We start from the raw sequence: 18,374 nt of genomic DNA, 5'->3' as shown, positions 1-18,374 counted from the left end.
GAGGAACTTGGTGGGGTTGTGACCCTCAAACCTTGCTCATTATTTACAAATCCGTTATTCGCTCTAAGATAGAGTATGGCTTATGGTGGCTCTTTCCTTCCCAGAAGGGTTTGGCAGCCAAATTGGAAAGGTTACAGATTCATGCTGCTAAGTTGGCCTTAGGATTGAGATTTTCTTGTCCGAACAACGTTGCGCTTGCTGAGGCCAGACTTCCTCCACTAAGAGCCAGGGCAGAGTTTTTAGGTTCTAAATACTTTCTCAAAGTTTTCTCCTTTAGTAATAATCCTATTTGTTCTTACCTCGAAAAGTTTATTGAGCTGTGGAATGTATCCTATGGGGGTTCCTCTGATAGGAGGAAACGGGGAGAAGTGATTCACTCTTGCTTGGCCTACTCTCTTCCTCTCAAGGATCAATTGTATACTCTTCATCGAGCTCCTTGTCATTTGTCAGATCTAGATACTCAGTTTTCTGAGATCAATGTCAATACCTCCTTTGGTCTTCATCTTCAATCCTCCCCCTCTGCAAATCTGGAATTTGCATCTTTTATCTCTGAAAATTTTCCTAATCACATTCTCATTTTCACAGATGGGTCTAAATCTGATGATTCCCCATCTACAGGTGTTGCCTTTGTTTGTTCTCAACTTAATAAGAATTTTACCTTAAGCCTTAACCCTCATGCTTCCATTTATACTGCTGAGTGTGCAGCCATATCCTTTGCAATTGATATGGCAAAGGAGAACAAGGATTTATCCTATCTTATCTGTTCTGATTCGCTTAGTGCCCTTCAATCCCTTCTTGCTAAACCTTATACTGCAAGCACAAATCCTTTTATTGTTCGGATTAAGGAGAGTTTAAAAACATTTAACTGTGACTCTAATTCAGATAGTAGTATTTCCTTTCTTTGGATTCCTTCGCATCAAAATATTGAAGGAAATGAGCTTGCAGATAAGGCAGCCAAGGAAGCTGCTCAGAATCCTCCCTCATCCCATATTTCTATTCCTTACACTGACTTCAATTCTGTTCTAAGAAGAAGATTATGGGAGCAAGCATCAGAAGCCTGGCTTAAAGACTCTAATCGCAAAGGATCTCATTATTTCAACACTTACTTCGATTCTTCTAAACACCCATGGTTTCATAATCTCTGCATCCCTAGATTTGTATCTTCCTGGGTCTCCAGATACAGATCTAATCACTACAATTTTGGTGTTTCACTGAAGAAAATAGGTGTCGACAGTTCGTCGAATTGTCCTTGTGGCTTTGTTGATCGTGATTTAAATCATGTTATCTGGGATTGCTCTCTTCCTGTCTTTCAGCAACATAGGAGGGTTATGTTGCGTAAGCTTCAGTTACATGGTTGGAAGCCCCCTCTTACAATTGAGCCCTTTCTTCAGGGAGTTAACTTGCAAGCCATTGCGATATTTACGGAATTTTTGAAGTCCTGTGGACTTCAAATCTAGGCACGGCTGTTTTAATCTAATTATGTACTTTCGGAAACTCTCGCGACTCTGCGTTTGTCAGGGACTTGAAGTTATCTGCGTTATATGTACCAACATTTAGGCGATTTCTTAGTTATTTATAAAGTAGTATTTAGTTATGTATAAGTTTTATTGTCATTGCGCATTATATCACTGTATTTCTCTTTTTTGTACGATCCTATGTATAGGTATTAAGTAGTTTATAAGTTTCTTGTGTATTGTTTTTTATTGTTGTTCTTTTTGTTTTTATTCATGTTGTTTACTTTTATCTTCTTCATATGTATTGTACACTGTTGTATATTGTATTTCGCTTATGGGCTACTTCTGCTCAAAGTGTTTAAATAAACGAAACGAAACGAAACGAAATGGGCTATTTTTCTATTTTCCTTAATAATTGTCCTAGCAAGCTATAATTACATTCGTTGGATTCCGTAAGCGACAAGGAACAATTTGTATATCTCAGAATTTCGGAAAAGTCCCTAGTTTTCGAGAAAATCGAGATTTTAGTTTTTCGTAGTTCCGCCGCTCGCCGCTAGATGGCGCCACCTGTACCGTTTTCGACCGAATTCGACAAAAATTGATTTCCTGGCTTTATTAGGCATCAAAACGCATCAAACCCTAATAGAAATTTGTTTCTAAATACCTCAAGAACCATACTACGTCGACAAAGTGTCGAAATATTCATTTTTTAATTTTCCTTATATGCATGTTCCAACCCTCATCTCTCGCTACTAGCTGGCGCCACTTGTACCGTTAGAGACATTTAGAAGCGAGGCACTTCCTTTCATTTAAAATGTTACTAGTTTTCGATTAGTCATCATTGCAATTATTCTCGCAAATAAAACTATAACGAATTTTTATAAAAATAAATAGTTTAATGACATGTGTATGATGGACACTTTACTGGCTTACAGTAAGTAGTATTTTACCTTCAGAATTAAATATTTTCATCATAGTTACACACTTCCTCATTAGATAGCGAGACGAGTCCATTTTTTGGCGGACTTTTTACGCGATCAACACTGCCGAACGTAATGAAGACATCAAGAATCAGAAAGTATAAAAATTTTAAAATACATGTACTTACATTAAAGCGGTACGTTCTCCGATGGTTCTCACATGAATATTATTAATCTTTTCCCAACTTACATAATTTATTTACAATTTTTATTAAACAATCTACTTTCAGTTGATACACATACTAGTCTTACACATAGTGTCTCTTCACAGAAAGGTTAGTAAAAACAATTTCAAGCAAATCATCATCTTTTAAGATAATCAGATACGTGCAAGGCTAAATAAAGTGTAAAAACTGATTGTATTAAATGCGAGAGCAGCAGCCGAGAAGCAATCGTCGTGCTATGTCGTCCTTTGGCCATGAACGTGCGTGATCACGAAGAAACCGCAGAGATACGGAGCAGGGCAAAGGTTCGCTGATGAACGCTTCATCAGACAAGTCAGTCGTTCCAGCGAATTGCTGTTGAAAACCTCGATCGCGAGTTCTATTCTTTTCGATCTTTCGAGCGGAAGGCAAAGGATCGTCGCCAAGGAAACGGAACGCTGCTGGAAGCGTGCAGGAAGTTCCTCGGGACTGGCGCATGCGCAATCGATTCCGTCAGGTGAGATCTGATTGGAAGAGCGTAGTCTCGCTATATGGCCCTCAGGAGCGAAAATGATGGGAGAGAAAGTTTTGAACATTTTCTTGTTTTGTAAATTCTTTATGAATGAATCTTGAGACTTTTTTAATTATTGAGGGATCACATTTGAAACTTTACAAACGCAAGTTTGAAATTTCTAAATTTTTCATTTTCTACATAACAGAATTTCAAATATTTTCATCTGTAAATGTTCAAATATAAAATTTCTAAATTTCTACATCCACAAATTTGAAATTTTTGAACTTAAATTCACCCAAATTTGAAATATTGTAATTTTGAAATTTCCAATTTTCTAAATATCCAAATTAAAAAATTTCTCATCCTACTATTTGAAGTTTCTGAACATCTGTGCTACGTTGATAATCCCCACTATTGTCCGGTACGCTCGGGCCATATAAAAGGCAGCCATATAGCGAGACTGCGTACTATTTCTCTAGAATTTCTGGTGCCACGTTCGTCGTATTTCCCTGCGGTTTCTCATGGTAGCAGCCACCAGGGTACGGAGTCAGCCAGTTATGTAATAGATATTTGCGATCATCGATCTTGCGGTCTTCTCGATATCTTTAAACGAGTGCGTTGCTACGGAGAGTTTACACGTTTCGCGAAACTTGCGAACTTCGGCAATGTGCTCCCATTGTGTTCGATTCTGGTGAAATAAGAATATTCATAGAAATAAAAGAAATATGAGAAAAGGGGTCTCTGTAACCTCTATAGTCTCTAAAATTATTTATTAATAATAATTTTTGGTGATTATATTTTATTTTGATAAAAGTGAAGAATTTTAAGTGATCATTGCTGAGTTCTTGAATTTTTTTTTTTTGGAAAAAGGAAGGTGTCTTTTGATTAACAATTTTTGTGTAATTCGAAAAGAGATTTAAATATGCGCAGTGTGAAATTGAATGGTGGTTTAAGAAAGATTAAGTAAATATAGCTGTAGCAATATTAAGGTAACATATTGTTATTAATAATCAGGTTACATATTTTATATTCTTGAATATTCTGAAAATTTAAGTTTAAACTTAATTAATTTTACAAACTTAAGAATACAACATTTAAAATATGTACCTTTACAATTTTCATATTTGTTCTACAATAATTTTATTATTGCTAAAATAAATATTACTCTTCAGACCTTTTCATAAAACAAGGTAAATAAAATAATTACAAACTATTAAAAATAAGACAATTTTCAATTGAAAGTTAAGGCATACATTACGACAAAAATATTTGTTTCGCACAGAAAAGTTTAAATTGAAGGAATTTGCTTAGATTCACTAACCGTTCGTTCTCTGTCCTATTCGACCTAAACACTAGAAAAACGAGGCTCGTAAACGATCTTCGATCACAGTCGACTGTGAGCTGTAGCTCTTTGACGATATTGGGTGAGGTTCTTCATTTTTCGCGCATATCCTTACGTGGTTGTTATTTCAGTCAAAAGAACGTTGATTTGCGTTTAAAACATCTTCAGTTGGAAGCATTAATTTTTATTTCGCTTCGTCACGAGAATTTCTGCGTCCCGGTGGATAACGTTAGGTCATGCCTTCTCGATAGCAAATTATCATCACTATTCTTATTGTTTATTTATGGACCCCTTTCAACTTTGGATATTGTATTAAGTTTTAAAAGGTAACAAGTTGAAGCTCGTTAATATTAATAATATATTAGAACTGTTAGTGTAGCAATAATCAATATCTCAATAGTAAAATTATTACATCCATTTTATTATTATAAATTTTGTAGTTAATATAACATTTGATAATTGTTGATATTGGGAATTTGACATACGTTAATAATTTGACATATATTAATACTACAACATATATTAATACTGATAGTATGTTAAAACTTTAATAACAGTGACATGTTAATAACTTCAAATTTTTGTATATCACACTAATTTTTTAAACAAATGTATAAAATGCTTAAATTTCTAATTAGTATTAATATTTACAGGGTGTCTCACAACTAGTAGGTCCTTCAAATGGGGGACGTGATTCTGAACAAGATTTCCCTTTGCGAAAATGGGGTTTGAAGCTTCATTTTTGAATTATTAAGAAAAAACACGGACCAATCAGAGCGCGAGGATTACGCATGCGCGGACGCGAGAGCGACAGCTTCGAGCTAGCGGCTGAGCGCGTGGTACTTACCACGCGTTGTATTTACCACGCGTTCTTTACCACGTACTGCACTTACCACGCGTTGTATTTACCACGTGCTGCACTTACCACGCGTTGCTTACCACGTGCTGCACCTACCAAGCGTTATATTTACCACGCGTTGTATTTACCACGCATTGTATTTACCACGCGTTCTTTACCACGCATTGTATTTACCACGCGTTGTATTTACCACGCATTGAATTTACCACACGTTGCTTACCACGTGCTGCACCTACCACGCGTTGTATTGACCACGCATTATATTCACCACGCGTTGTATTTACCACGCATTGAATTTATCACGCGTTGCTTACCACGTGCTGCACCTACCACGCATAGTACTTGCCACGCCTTGTATTTACCACGCGTTACATTCACCACGCATTGATTTCTTACGCGTTGCACTCACCAAGCGTTGAATGTACTATACATTGCATTTACTGCGCATACATAATTCAAAAACGAAGGTTCAAACCCCATTTTTGTAAAGGGAAGTCTTATTCAGAATCACGTCTACCCCTATTTCATTAAATTTTGTAAATCAGTAATTAATATTATTTTGTAATGAGTGTGCAAATATAATGTTTGAAAGTGATGTATTAATATTACTACTAAATAATAATTTATTAATTAGAGTAAGATTTGATGGGATCTTATCAGTAAGAAAGAAGAAAAAGAATTTTCGGTCGAACAGATTGAAAATTCAATCTCGCATCAATGATGTCAGACTCAATACTTGGACGATGATTATCGATTGTTGTTGTTTTGGTGTCGCTTTTTACTTGAGCCTTCTGCTGATAATGAGTTGTAATTAGCACACTGTACAGAAAAGAAACAATACACAACACGAGCTACGTAACACTATCGAGAATGAAATAATACTTTTAATAAGACATGGTATACGACGGGTTGGAACGATGTACGGGTCACTTATGGCCGCTGTAACAAATTTTGGGATTTGAACAGTTTTGAATTTTGAGATTTTTTAAATTCTTAAAGTGGGAACTTTAGGAAATTTTAGGAATTTTTTTAGGGGGATTTTAGGGAGTTTGGAAATTTTGTTGATTGGTGAATTTAGGGATTTTAAGGTTGAGAATTGGGAGAATTGAAGATTTGAGCTTTTGAGATTTTGGGGACTTGGAAATTTGAACTTTTAAGATTTGGGAAATTTAGAAATTTGGACTCTTGAGTATTTGGAGTGTGATATTTTGGTCTTTTGAGAATTTGGGGAGTTGCAAATTTGGGAACTAGAGAATTTGAGGACTTGAGAATTTGGAAAATTGAAAATTTGGGAAATTAGAAATTTGGGATTTGAGACAATACTCACACATATATTCCCACACTTATAACACACATATGCACATGCAAATATACAAATATATTCCATTACAAACATTCTCTTGTTTTTTACAATTGCACTGTTACGAGAATTCATTCTTTGATATTACATGATCAAAGAAACATTATCCTACAAAACACGTAAGTTTTCAATGCAACAGAAACAAAGATGATTCATCGTTTAAAAATAAATGATTAAAAGCAATGTAACACTTTTTGTTTTCATGAAAATTCATCGAGATAATATGAATATTGAGTATGTATACATATTCTGAATTATCGACAGCTAATTTATTCGTATTTTTGTTATACTCCTTCCGATGCATCTAAGTCATTCAATAAACAATGAATGAACTTTTCTTTTCTTTAATCTGACGTTGCATTACATTCAGATTAATCTTGCGACTCTCCTTTTTATTTTATAAAATTATTACACTTTTTCATTCCTTTTTATGTTGTTCACACAAATTTTTTATTTTGTTTTCAAAATTTATGTTTTATCAAGTTTTTTTTAGTTTAATTGTAAGGATACGTAGTTTCAATTTTATGTATTTGTTTGAATTATTTTTAAAGTTACATATTTTTAAATTTTCAAGGATGTATTTCAAGAATTATGAAGAATGTATAGTTTCAAGTTTGTAAATTTTGTAAATTGCAATTTTGCAAAGTTGAATGACCAAGTTATCAAATTTTTGAGGATACATAACCTCAAATTTAAATATTTCGTAAATTACAACTTTTTCAAGGTATATATTTTGAAATTTTTTAATTCTCAAAGATACATAACCTCAAATTTATTAATTCTTTAAATGATTAGTGTCCAAAGTTACTTATTCTGAAATTTACAATTTCTCAGAGCTACATAACCTCAAACTTATCAATTCTTTAAATTCCAACTTTAAATTGCAAACTTAAAGTATAAAACTTATTTCTACAATTATAATTTTTAAAATTGATACATTCACAAATTTTTCACTAATATAATTATCAATACAATTATTAAGAACAAATCTAATATTACCACTTTAAATAAATTACAAAAATTTCTATTTTAATTACACCACATATAACAAACAAAAGTTCATAATCGAAAGGTACAATAATTAATAATTATACAAACAAAGTACAATAACATACAATAAAAAAATGTCCCCAAACGATGATTAGCGTTAATTAAATAACAGTAAAAAGGTGATATTTTAATGTAGAAACAACGAGAAGTCTTTTTATTCGGAAACGTCGCGTTTTCCAACGACATAAGCTCGATTATGGGAGTTTCTGCGCTCGGAACGATAGTACGGGGTCATGCCTCCACGATAGCGATTTATCACCAGTGCATTTCTTATTGTTTATTTATAACCGACTCATTACCGCTTAATGGAGAAGAGTTTTATTCACGCGAGCCCGTCAACGAACTGTGCAAACACTCCAAGAGGAACAAAGTCGAAAATGTTATTAGGTTCGTGTCATAGGCCAACGTGTCTCTATCACGAAACCTCTAACTCAGGCGAAAGTTATGCTCCTCTAATTGCTGTGCTGCGGACATTTCCCATAATATTGCGAAATATATTCTTTCATTTTGTTTTGTCTCGTTGGGAATAGGTGCAGAATAGTATTTATAATTCTAATTATAATTGCAATAGTAGGACATACTTGGGAGTTGCAAGTTAATTATAATTACAAATTTTGAAATTTTCAAATCTATAAATTTATACACTTGCAAACTTGGATCTGTCAAACTTCTTAAAGGATCGAGTTTTTAGACTAATTCTCAAAATTGTGAATTTTGAAGTTTCTGTAATTCCAAATCTATAAATTTATATATTTACAAACTTTTATCTGTCAAACTTCTTAAAGGATCAAGTTTTTAGAGAAATTCTCAAAATTGTGAATTTTGAAGTTTTTGTAATTCCAAATCTATAAATTTGCAAACTTTTATCTATCAAACTTTCAAATTTCAGAATTGTGAAAAGCTCAAATTTCTCAAAATCTGAAATTTTAAATATCCAAATTGTCGAACTACCAAATTCCCAAATTCCCAAATTCCTAAATTTCCAAGCTTCCAAATTTCCAACTCGTCGAAAGCTCAAATTTCTCAAAATCTGAAACTGCAAATTTCCAAATTGTTAAACTACCAAATTCCCAAATTTCCAACTCGTCGAAAGCTCAAATTTCTCAAAATCTGAAACTTCAAATTTCCAAATTGTTAAACTACCAAATTTCCAAATTTCCAATCTTCCAAATTTCAAACTCGTCGAAAGCTCAAATTTCTCAAAATCTGAAATTTCAAATTTCCAAATTTTCGATCTATCAAATTCCCAAATTCCCAAATATCCAAGCTTCCAAATTTCAAACTCGTCGAAAGCTCAAATTTCTCAAAATCTGAAATTTCAAATTTCCAAATTTTCGATCTATCAAATTCCCAAATTCCCAAATATCCAAGCTTCCAAATTCCAAACTCGTCGAAAGCTCAAATTTCTCAAAATCTGAAACTTCAAATTTCGAAATTGTCAAACTACCAAATTTCCAAATTTCCAATCTTCCAAATTTCAAACTCGTCGAAAGCTCAAATTTCTCAAAATCTGAAATTTCAAATTTCCAAATTTTCGATCTATCAAATTCCCAAATTCCCAAATATCCAAGCTTCCAAATTCCAAACTCGTCGAAAGCTCAAATTTCTCAAAATCTGAAATTTCAAATTTCCAAATTGTTGAATTACCAAATTCCCAAATTCCCAAATTTCCAAATTCTAAACTCGTCAAAAGCTCAAATTTCTCAAAATCTGAAATTTCAAATTTCCAAATTGTTGAATTACCAAATTCCCAAATTCCCAAATTCCCAAATTTCCAAATTCTAAACTCGTCAAAAGCTCAAATTTCTCAAAATCTGAAATTTCAAATTTCCAAATTGTTGAATTCCCAAATTCCTAAATTCCCAAATTCCCAAATTCCCAAATTCCCAAATTCCCAAATTCTAAACTCGTCAAAAGCTCAAATTTCTCAAAATCTGAAACCTCAAATTTCCAAATTATTGAATTACCAAATTCCCAAATTCCCAAATTCCCAAATTCCCAAATTTCCAAATTCTAAACTCGTCGAAAGCTCAAATTTCTCAAAATCTGAAATTTCAAATTTCCAAATTGTTGAATTCCCAAATTCCTAAATTCCCAAATTCCCAAATTCCCAAATTTCCAAATTTCCAAATTTCCAACTCGTCAAAACTTCAAATTTTTCAAAATCTGAAACCTCAAATTTCCAAACTCTCAACCCACCAAATTCGCAAATATTCAAATTCGCAAAAGCTCAAACTTGCCAACTGCTACAATAAGAAATATCTAAGCTATATTTGAATGGTCTCGTTTACAAGGGTTAATAATGTTATCATATTCGTTCAGATTGGTTTTTATATACGATTTCGATTTCACATTTTTGACTACATTTTACAAATTACGTTTTTACTATCATCGTTTCCCCACTAACACGCATCGTGACCGATTAACTGGCATCAAGCAGATTAGAAAAATCACGTTTCTGGACAATTCTGGTAAATGAATGGAGCAATGTTCAGTATCTTCAATGTTGCGTTACTTTTATTCAATTCGTTCGCTGTTGCTTCTTTTAGTAATACTTATCGAGATCGATTTCTAATTATCGTTTGTTTCGTCTATTATTGCAGTTTAATATAAATATGGGATATTAATATATTGTTTGGAGTGTTGACAAGTGTTGTTGTAAATAGTTTTATTTCTTTGAACTTTAATATTTGTGTAATTGAAGGTTGAATGTTTTATAGTAATGTTATATGAATAGATTTCTGAAGTATTAAAGTTGTGTGGTGTTAGATTAGTATATATGATGGAGTAATTTGGAAGTTTTCAAGTTACACAATTTCTGAATCTTCAAGTTGACAAATTTCTAAATTTCCAAATTTCTAAATTCCCAAATTTCCACATTCCCAAGTTTCCAAATTTCTAAATTCCCAAATTTTCAAATTTCCACATTCTCAAATTTCCAAATTTCTAAATTCCCAAATTTTCAAATTTCCACATTCTCAAATTTCCAAATTTCCACATTTCCAAGTTTCCAAATTTCCAAATTCCCAGATCACCAAATTCCCAAATCACCAAATTCCCAGATCACCAAATTCCCAAATCACTAAATTACCAAATCCCCAAACTCTCAAATCCCCAAATTCCCAAATCCCCAAACTACCAAATCCCTAAATTCCCAAATTCCCAAATTCCCAAATTCCCAAATTCCCAAATTCCCAAATCCCCAAACTACCAAATCCCTAAATTCCCAAATTCCCAAATCCCCAAACTACCAAATCCCTAAATTCCCAAATCCCCAAATCTCCAAATTCCCAAATTCCCAAATCCCCAAACTACCAAATCTCTAAATTCCCAAATCTCCAAATTCCCAAATTCCCAAATCTCCAAATTCCCAAATTCCCAAATCCCCAAACTACCAAATCCCTAAATTCCCAAATCCCCAAATCCCCAAATCCCCAAATCCCCAAATCCCCAAATCCCCAAATCCCCAAATCCCCAAATTCGATTCACTAAACAGCCACATCTATTTGCAGATCGAGTTCAACCATGGAAAATGAAGGATCTCCTCCAGCCGTAAGTACAACAAACTTTCAAACAACTTTGAAATTTGCAATGAAATTAATTTACAATTCAACAAATTTAGATCACAAATGAACCAGAAGGTATACGAGGATGGATAGAATCTGTGGTACTGACAGCGTCACAAACCTCTGTTGGGCAAACGTTGTTCAAACTTCTTGATTCCTTCTTGTGGGTCGTTGAGAAATCTGCACAATGGAGTCTGCCATCGCACGAAATCGCTGCAGGTATGATTGCTAATTTTCAACAGCTCATTTTTTGAATCCATTTTGTGGAAATTATTGTTTCACTTCTGAATCTTTTTTCAGAGGAAAATGGAAAGGTGTTTGGGAAGATAGAACTGGTTCGACCTCTGCCATGGGTTCTTTTTCTACCAGGTTTGGTGATTCTGCGCATCATCAGGGTTAGCTTGAACGTTGGGGCCTTTGTTCTGGGATACCCGAGGATGCAACCGAGTGGAATGGTAACTTCCAATTAAATGGATTTTTATTCTTTTTATACTGTTACACAGAAAGTAAATCTATCTTAGAAAATAAACATGACCTGAGTCAAGATTGACAGTGTTCATATGAGACCATATATTTAATACTGAAGTCTTAATGACTCAAAATTAAATAGTATTTTAAAATATTTTAGTTAAATAGTATATTAAAGTATTTGTAATAATTTAAAGAACGAGTTACATGAATCAAACACCTAATTTGAAATATTCTTCCAGGTGAAATTCGTTCAGAAAGGTCGCAGACGACTGAGGGCCTTCAACCTGAAAGCAGTGAAGTCCGTAAGACGTTGCAACAAGGTAATCTTCTTTTTCTCCTCCAGAATTTTCTTCGTACATTCTGCTCCTTAATCCACAAATTCTTCGAGCAATTTAATTCTCCAGAATATTAGAAAGTAGCCGAGTAGTTGTGTGTTTGTGAAATTAGTTTATAGAGAGATCATTAAAATTAGCACGATAATAGTCTCGGTGATGGATGTAGGACAAGAGAGCGACGATGATCGAGGCTAAGAAGGCCCTGATCAAATCTATCAGACTGACCCTGTCGACCTTGTCTTGTTTGGACGCTAAACCGTCTCGGTCACCTCCTCCGGCTAAAATTCGTGTAGGCAACATGGAACTTGAGACGGTAAGCGATAAATTTGTGTAATGGACACTGTTGTAACTTAATACTTACTGTTTTTAATGATCAATAGTGTACTGTAACTTAATATTTACTGTTTTTAATGTATTGATAGTGTATAGCTGTGTACAATCCTTGATATTGTGTAACAGTGCTGTATGTTTAGTGTTTACTTACTGTGTTGTTTTGTGTATTATATTACAATAGTGTACTTGACATTCCGAATTACGTATAGTAGTTAGTCGGTATAGTATAATTGTACTTTCATTGTATTCTGATACATATTATTAACATTATATTACTGTAATAATGTATGTATTCTAACTATACAGGATGTCTCACAACTAGTACAACCCTGAAATGGAGGTAGACGTGATTCTGAATGAGTTTTCCCTTGCAAAAATACAACGTATAGTATATTCAACGCTTGGCGAGTGCAACGCGTAAGAAATCAATGCGTGGTGAATGTAACGCGTGGTAAATACAAGGCGTGGCAAGTACTATGCGTGGTAGGTGCAGCACGTTATAAGCAACGCGTGATAAATTCAATGCGTGGTAAATACAACGCGTGATAAATATAATGCGTGGTCAATACAACGCGTGGTAGGTGCAGCACGTGGTAAGCAACGTGTGGTAAATTCAATGCGTGGTAAATACAACGCGTGGTAAATACAATGCGTGGTAAAGAACGCGTGGTAAATACAATGCGTGGTAAATACAACGCGTGGTAAATATAACGTTTGGTAGGTGTAGTACGTGGTAAGCAACGCGTGGTAAGTGCAGCACGTGGTAAATACAACGCGTGGTAAGTGCAGTACGTGGTAAAGAACGCGTGGTAAATACAGTGCGTGGTAAATACAACGCGTGGTAAGTACTACGCGCTCAGCCGCTAGCTCGAAGCTGTCGCTCTCGCGTCCGCGCATGCGTAATCCCGCGCTCAGATTGGTCCGTGTTTTTCCTTAATAATTCAAAAACGAAGCTTCAAAGCCTATTTTTGCAAAGGGAAATCTTATTCAGAATCACGTCAGCTACCTCCCATTTCTGGGACCTACACTAATTGCGAGGCACTCTGTATAGAGTAGTATTAATAATTTGATGATTATAAGCTCCACTGATGTCTCTAAAATAAAATATGATTATAGTTGGCCACCCCAGACGAAAAATCCACCACAGAGTCTGTGGGAAGTCCCACATTGTCGAAGATCAAAAGGAAGTTCTCCCAGGTGAGTTCCGACGAGGAGGGCTCTGATGAATTAGATAACGAACCCCTGCAAGCGAGACTCGACAGACTGGCGTTGGAAGACAGCACGGATGATCCAGATTTCAATGTAAGTACAATAATTAAAGGAACATTACGTACAGAACCATTTGTTCAGTATAAGAATCCAGATATTTAGGAATACAGCAATATAAAAATGAAAAAAGAAAGAAAGTCGATCATTGCATTTTAATTGCATAAGATTAATATTGTATTTAATATTTTTGTAAATAACTAGATATTTCAACAACACCATACTTTGGTATTTAAGCGATCTAACTTTTCGAAAATGGTGACCAAACTACTAATATTAACCGTGACACAGTTAACAGAAATACTCTCTGAGATGAGGAAAGACGCAGTCGTATGATCATGTCTAATTGTTTAAATACAAATATACATGTATCGAAAATTCGATTTAATTATATGTTTATACTATATTAATTGGGTTAACATTTGCACGACCATTTTATGGATATATTTTGGAGCAAAATATGCCTCTGATAATTTTAAGTTTTTAATTACGAACTTGGCAATTTGTAAATTTACAAATATTGCAAATGAAAAAATGAGCTGAACGGCACAATTGATAAAGAAGAGTGATTCGAAGATTGAATAAAAATTTTTCAGCCAGCGGAATGCAGCACAGAATCAAGTGCAGCAAGCAGCGAGGCCGAAGCGGAAAATGAAGTGTGTCCAAGCGAATTGTTAGAAATCCAAGAAGAAGTTAACGAGTTGATGAACACCAGCGAAGAGAAGGCTGTCCTAAGGTCTCTTGAACATCTGGTAAAAGCAATATATGTAATAATACTGTGTTCGTATTGTATCTCGTGTTTAATGTGGTAATAAGATGAAATTCAATCGATCGACTGACATAGATTTCCAATCCGAATTTCCGAACTTAAACACCCTAAACTCTAACTTCCAAACTTCCTAAATTTCTGAATTGCAAAATCTACAATAAACATTTCACCTGAGGCAATCTATCTTTTAGTAGACATGATTTTGAATAAGATTTCCCTCTGCAAAAATGGGATTTGAAGCTTCGGTTTTGAATTATTAAGGAAAACACGGACCAATCAGAGCGCGAGGATTACGCATGCGCAGACGCGAGAGCGACAGCTTCGAGCTAGCGGCTGAACGCGTAGTACTTACCACGCGTTGTATTTACCACGCACTGCATTTACCACGCGTTCTTTACCACGTACTGCACTTACCACGCGTTGTATTTACCACGTGCTGCACTTACCACGCGTTGCTTACCACGTGCTGCACCTACCAAGCGTTATATTTACCACGCGTTGCATTTACCACGCATTGTATTTACCACGCGTTCTTTACCACGCATTGTATTTACCACGCGTTGTATTTACCACGCATTGAATTTACCACACGTTGCTTACCACGTGCTGCACCTACCATGCGTTGTATTGACCACGCATTATATTTACCACGCGTTGTATTTACCACGCATTGAATTTATCACGCGTTGCTTACCGCGTGCTGTACCTACCACGCATAGTACTTGCCACGCCTTGTATTTACCACGCGTTACATTCACCACGCATTGATTTCTTACGCGTTGCACTCGCCAAGCGTTGAATATACTGTACGTTGTATTTTTGCAAAGGGAAATCTCAAAATCAATATCATGAAAAAACGTAATCGTTGTTGTCAAAGTGTCCCAGGAGACCCACTGATCTTAAGGAATATGTTTCATAGCGATTAATTTCTCGCAAGCTAAGAAGCGAGTTCCTGCACACTTTTGTCGATAAATTAAAGGAAAACAATTAGGCGCGATACGAGACTGGTATATCCTCGTTAATAGCTTATGGAAACCGGCCAGATAAGTCCGGACGCATAGTTCATCGGTTCTTGATATAGACACATGTCCGATATATGAAAAAGAAGGAAAAAAACCGAGAGACCCTCTTAATCGTCTAATTACGAGAAACGGTGCAGATAAGACGTTCAACAGGATGTAAATAAACGTTCGTTTTAATCATCTCTTATTCGTCTCGGGTAATCGAATTTTTTTCCTTCGATTTATGCTTGTGGCTGATGGAATTTTTTAAAATAGAAACGCTCGTTGGTCATCGTTTATTTCGTGCTACGAAATTCGTACAGATATTTCGGAATTTCTCGTGCAGATATTTTAATCAGCTGCTTTTTGTTCAGAAGAATTGTTCGAAATTTTCGAATCGTTCAGCTTTTGATTTTTCTGCACCCTTTTACTTTCATATAATGGCGGGTATCTACCCTTGAAATTGTACGCCCTTTTTATTCTTATTATTTTATATGAAATGTCTGTTAGTATGTTAAAAATCAACGACGCACCGTATGCGTCTTATGTAATACAAGTAATGACGCACCTAGTGCGTCTTATGTAATTTAATTCATGATACACCGCGTTTGCCATACGTGATTTATTTAATGACACACCTGGTGCGTCTTACCTGACACAACACATGACACACTTGGTGCGTCTTACCCTATATAAGTACTATGACGCACCTTGTGCGTCTTCAACATAAAATCAAGTTTGAAACACAATCGCGTGTAGAAAGTAAAATGTCAAAAATAAATGTTTATCACTCTTAATGTCCACTCGTTCTCATAAATGTTTGTAACGCATATTATATACAATGTTTGTGGTATAAATTGCAGGAAACAAATTCAACGCAAGCCGAGGAGGCGACGCCGGATCCAAAACAAGTGGACAGTTCGGGTGAGTCGGTCTACTGGTCAGCAATGGATTGTGATGAGGACAGCGACACCTTGTGTTATTCGGCTGTCAGCTGGCCGAGTGGTTCACCGGAACGACCACTGTGCAATGAAACGATCGTTTCGGTGAACCACTCAATCGGCAGATAAAGTAACGATCGACGAAACATTTGCATTTCTTTACCTTTGATCAAGACTAATTATTTCGAATAAAGAGGATTTTCGTTCAAAGACACGCTCAAACGTTCTCGTGGACTGTTTACTTCACGATCGCCTTTCATCCTGATTAACGATAAACAAAATCCAATACTAATACTTTATTGCATATAAAAAATAACACAATAAAGCCTCATTAATAGATTTTTCAATCTTTTTAATTAAACAATATTACACAGTATAATTCATTATAAAAAAGCAACATAGAGTTATAGAAAACAAAGTACTTACGTGAATTTCTGTACAAGTGCAAGTCCTGCTGTCTTTCAATTTACTACTGAAAACATAAGACATACTGGTGTGATTGGAAGTGTGTGTTGTATACAACATGTTAGAAGTGATGGAAGAAATTTCTTGTCTTTATAGAATCCAAAGTGGAAACAGTGAGCAACATAGCAACGGATTTCATCAATGGAGAAATAAATTCTACGACCGATACTGCATCGACAGGTATTTTCATTTATTTTATTAAATAACTTTCTTCTTTTTTTTACTTTTTTCATATTTTATTTAACATTCAGAGTGAACTGGTCAAACCTCTCAATTTACAGTAATCATAATTCTTTTTTTACATGGAGATTCAAAAAACAAGTCGAATAGCATAATATCTTCGAAATAAGTGACTGGACCGAGCTTGTTGCTTATATCGAGGCAATACAGTAAAATAAGAATTTTGAGACAAAAAGAATTTGAGAAATTTCGTGCTAAAAATGTAGCTTAAAATATTAATTAAAAATATTAATTTCAGTGAAAGTAACAGCTCTTCCAGAACCAACCCCGGTACCGGAAGTGGCTGAAAAATATGCCCCGAAGAAGCAACCTCAAACATCCGCAGCCTCTCAATCTCAAAATCTGATCGCAAAAGAGAATTCTTCCACGATGCCAGACAGAAAGAGTAACCGATACAGGAAATCGGGAAGAAAGGATACAAAGTAGAACATCGACGCAAGATGGCTGCCGAAAGTTGGAACCCAAAATGGCTCCCTTGAACGCGTCGACTTGATTCACTTTTACGAAACGATTTTGTTCCTTTTACTTAGGAAAAATATCGGTAAAATTAAAGAAAGCATATTCATCGATCCTTTTTTAAACGAGGAAAAATAGTTTCGTAAGTTCGCGATGCAGTGACGAAATATTACGCCTTTCTTTTTCATTGCGATAAGAAACCGAGGAACGTTTTGAGACGGTTAATTAACAATATTTTTACGAATCGTTGCTATTCAATAGCTTTGTGTGAGTGAGCATATGTGAGTGTGTGCAATATAATTATCTTTTTTTTTTGTAAAAGAAATATGGTTATTTATTCGCCTTTCGTTAGCGATCGGTATATACTTGTTTAGTCCTCTAAGGTTCGATGTTAATCTGTAATCATTTTCTTTCTGAGACTTCTTTTAACTTTACGAATATTTCGCTTGTACAAATAATGTTAATAAATCTTTTCATAAGAAGACACTGTTTTAATGAGAATATAATCAGTGGTTGCTGCTATAAACATTAATAAAAGAAAAATAGTATGAATATTAATAATTGAAAAACTATAATGAATGTCTTATTAAACATTAAACATTAAGCAATCATATAAAAAGAAAAATTACTATGAATATTAATAATTGAAAATTTATAACAAATGTCTTATTAAACATTAAACATTAAGCAACCATATAAAAAGAAAAATACTATGAATATTAATAATTGAAAAACTATAACAAATGTCTTATTAAACATTAAACATTAAGCAATCATATAAAAAGAAAAATTACTATGAATATTAATAATTGAAAATTTATAACAAATG

At 34.6% G+C, this 18,374-nt stretch overlaps 1 protein-coding gene and 1 long non-coding RNA gene across 9 annotated transcripts in view; one reads left to right on the top strand and one right to left on the bottom strand.

Annotated features, from left to right (window-relative positions):
* LOC105662444 (uncharacterized) overlaps nucleotides 1-18,374 on the bottom strand; it is a 28,205-nt gene that overhangs the window by 6,399 nt on the left and 3,432 nt on the right. Inside the window, exons 2-5 of the long non-coding RNA XR_013040432.1 lie at nucleotides 16,811-16,856; nucleotides 4,413-6,111; nucleotides 2,563-3,779; nucleotides 2,405-2,497 (exon numbers count right to left, since the gene is read on the bottom strand). This is a non-coding gene — a long non-coding RNA (uncharacterized LOC105662444). The remainder of the gene's footprint in view (nucleotides 1-2,404; nucleotides 2,498-2,562; nucleotides 3,780-4,412; nucleotides 6,112-16,810; nucleotides 16,857-18,374) is intronic.
* On the top strand, nucleotides 2,960-18,027 carry LOC100874610 (uncharacterized). 8 transcript variants are annotated; one of them, XM_012284888.2, is made up of 11 exons: nucleotides 2,960-3,094; nucleotides 11,215-11,254; nucleotides 11,325-11,487; nucleotides 11,569-11,723; nucleotides 11,979-12,059; nucleotides 12,241-12,387; nucleotides 13,524-13,709; nucleotides 14,270-14,425; nucleotides 16,307-16,367; nucleotides 16,946-17,029; nucleotides 17,328-18,027. In XM_012284888.2, exons 2-11 carry the CDS (start codon nucleotides 11,228-11,230, stop codon nucleotides 17,513-17,515), a joined length of 1,248 nt encoding a protein of 415 aa, XP_012140278.1. In that variant the 5' UTR covers nucleotides 2,960-3,094; nucleotides 11,215-11,227; the 3' UTR covers nucleotides 17,516-18,027. The 8 variants fall into 8 exon arrangements, with proteins under 8 accessions (XP_012140278.1, XP_012140286.1, XP_076395621.1 ...); XM_012284896.2 differs by lacking the exon at nucleotides 2,960-3,094 and adding an exon at nucleotides 3,494-3,630; XM_076539506.1 differs by lacking the exon at nucleotides 2,960-3,094 and adding an exon at nucleotides 3,598-3,650.

The sequence above is a fragment of the Megachile rotundata genome, chromosome 14 (assembly GCF_050947335.1).
Source record: "Megachile rotundata isolate GNS110a chromosome 14, iyMegRotu1, whole genome shotgun sequence".
In the NCBI taxonomy this organism is placed as follows: Eukaryota; Metazoa; Arthropoda; class Insecta; order Hymenoptera; family Megachilidae; genus Megachile; species Megachile rotundata.
The sequence above is the reverse complement of the archived record's forward strand: the minus strand, read 5'-3'. Positions and strand labels throughout refer to the sequence as shown.

Coding starts and splice junctions, on each gene's coding strand:
- LOC100874610 (XM_012284864.2), top strand. CDS start 7,899: ATGGGAGTTTCTGCGCTCGGAACGATAGTACGGGGTCATGCCTCCACG. Junction 13,710..14,269: donor CGGATGATCCAGATTTCAAT/GTAAGTACAATA, acceptor AAAATTTTTCAG/CCAGCGGAATGCAGCACAGA. Junction 17,030..17,327: donor GACCGATACTGCATCGACAG/GTATTTTCATTT, acceptor TATTAATTTCAG/TGAAAGTAACAGCTCTTCCA.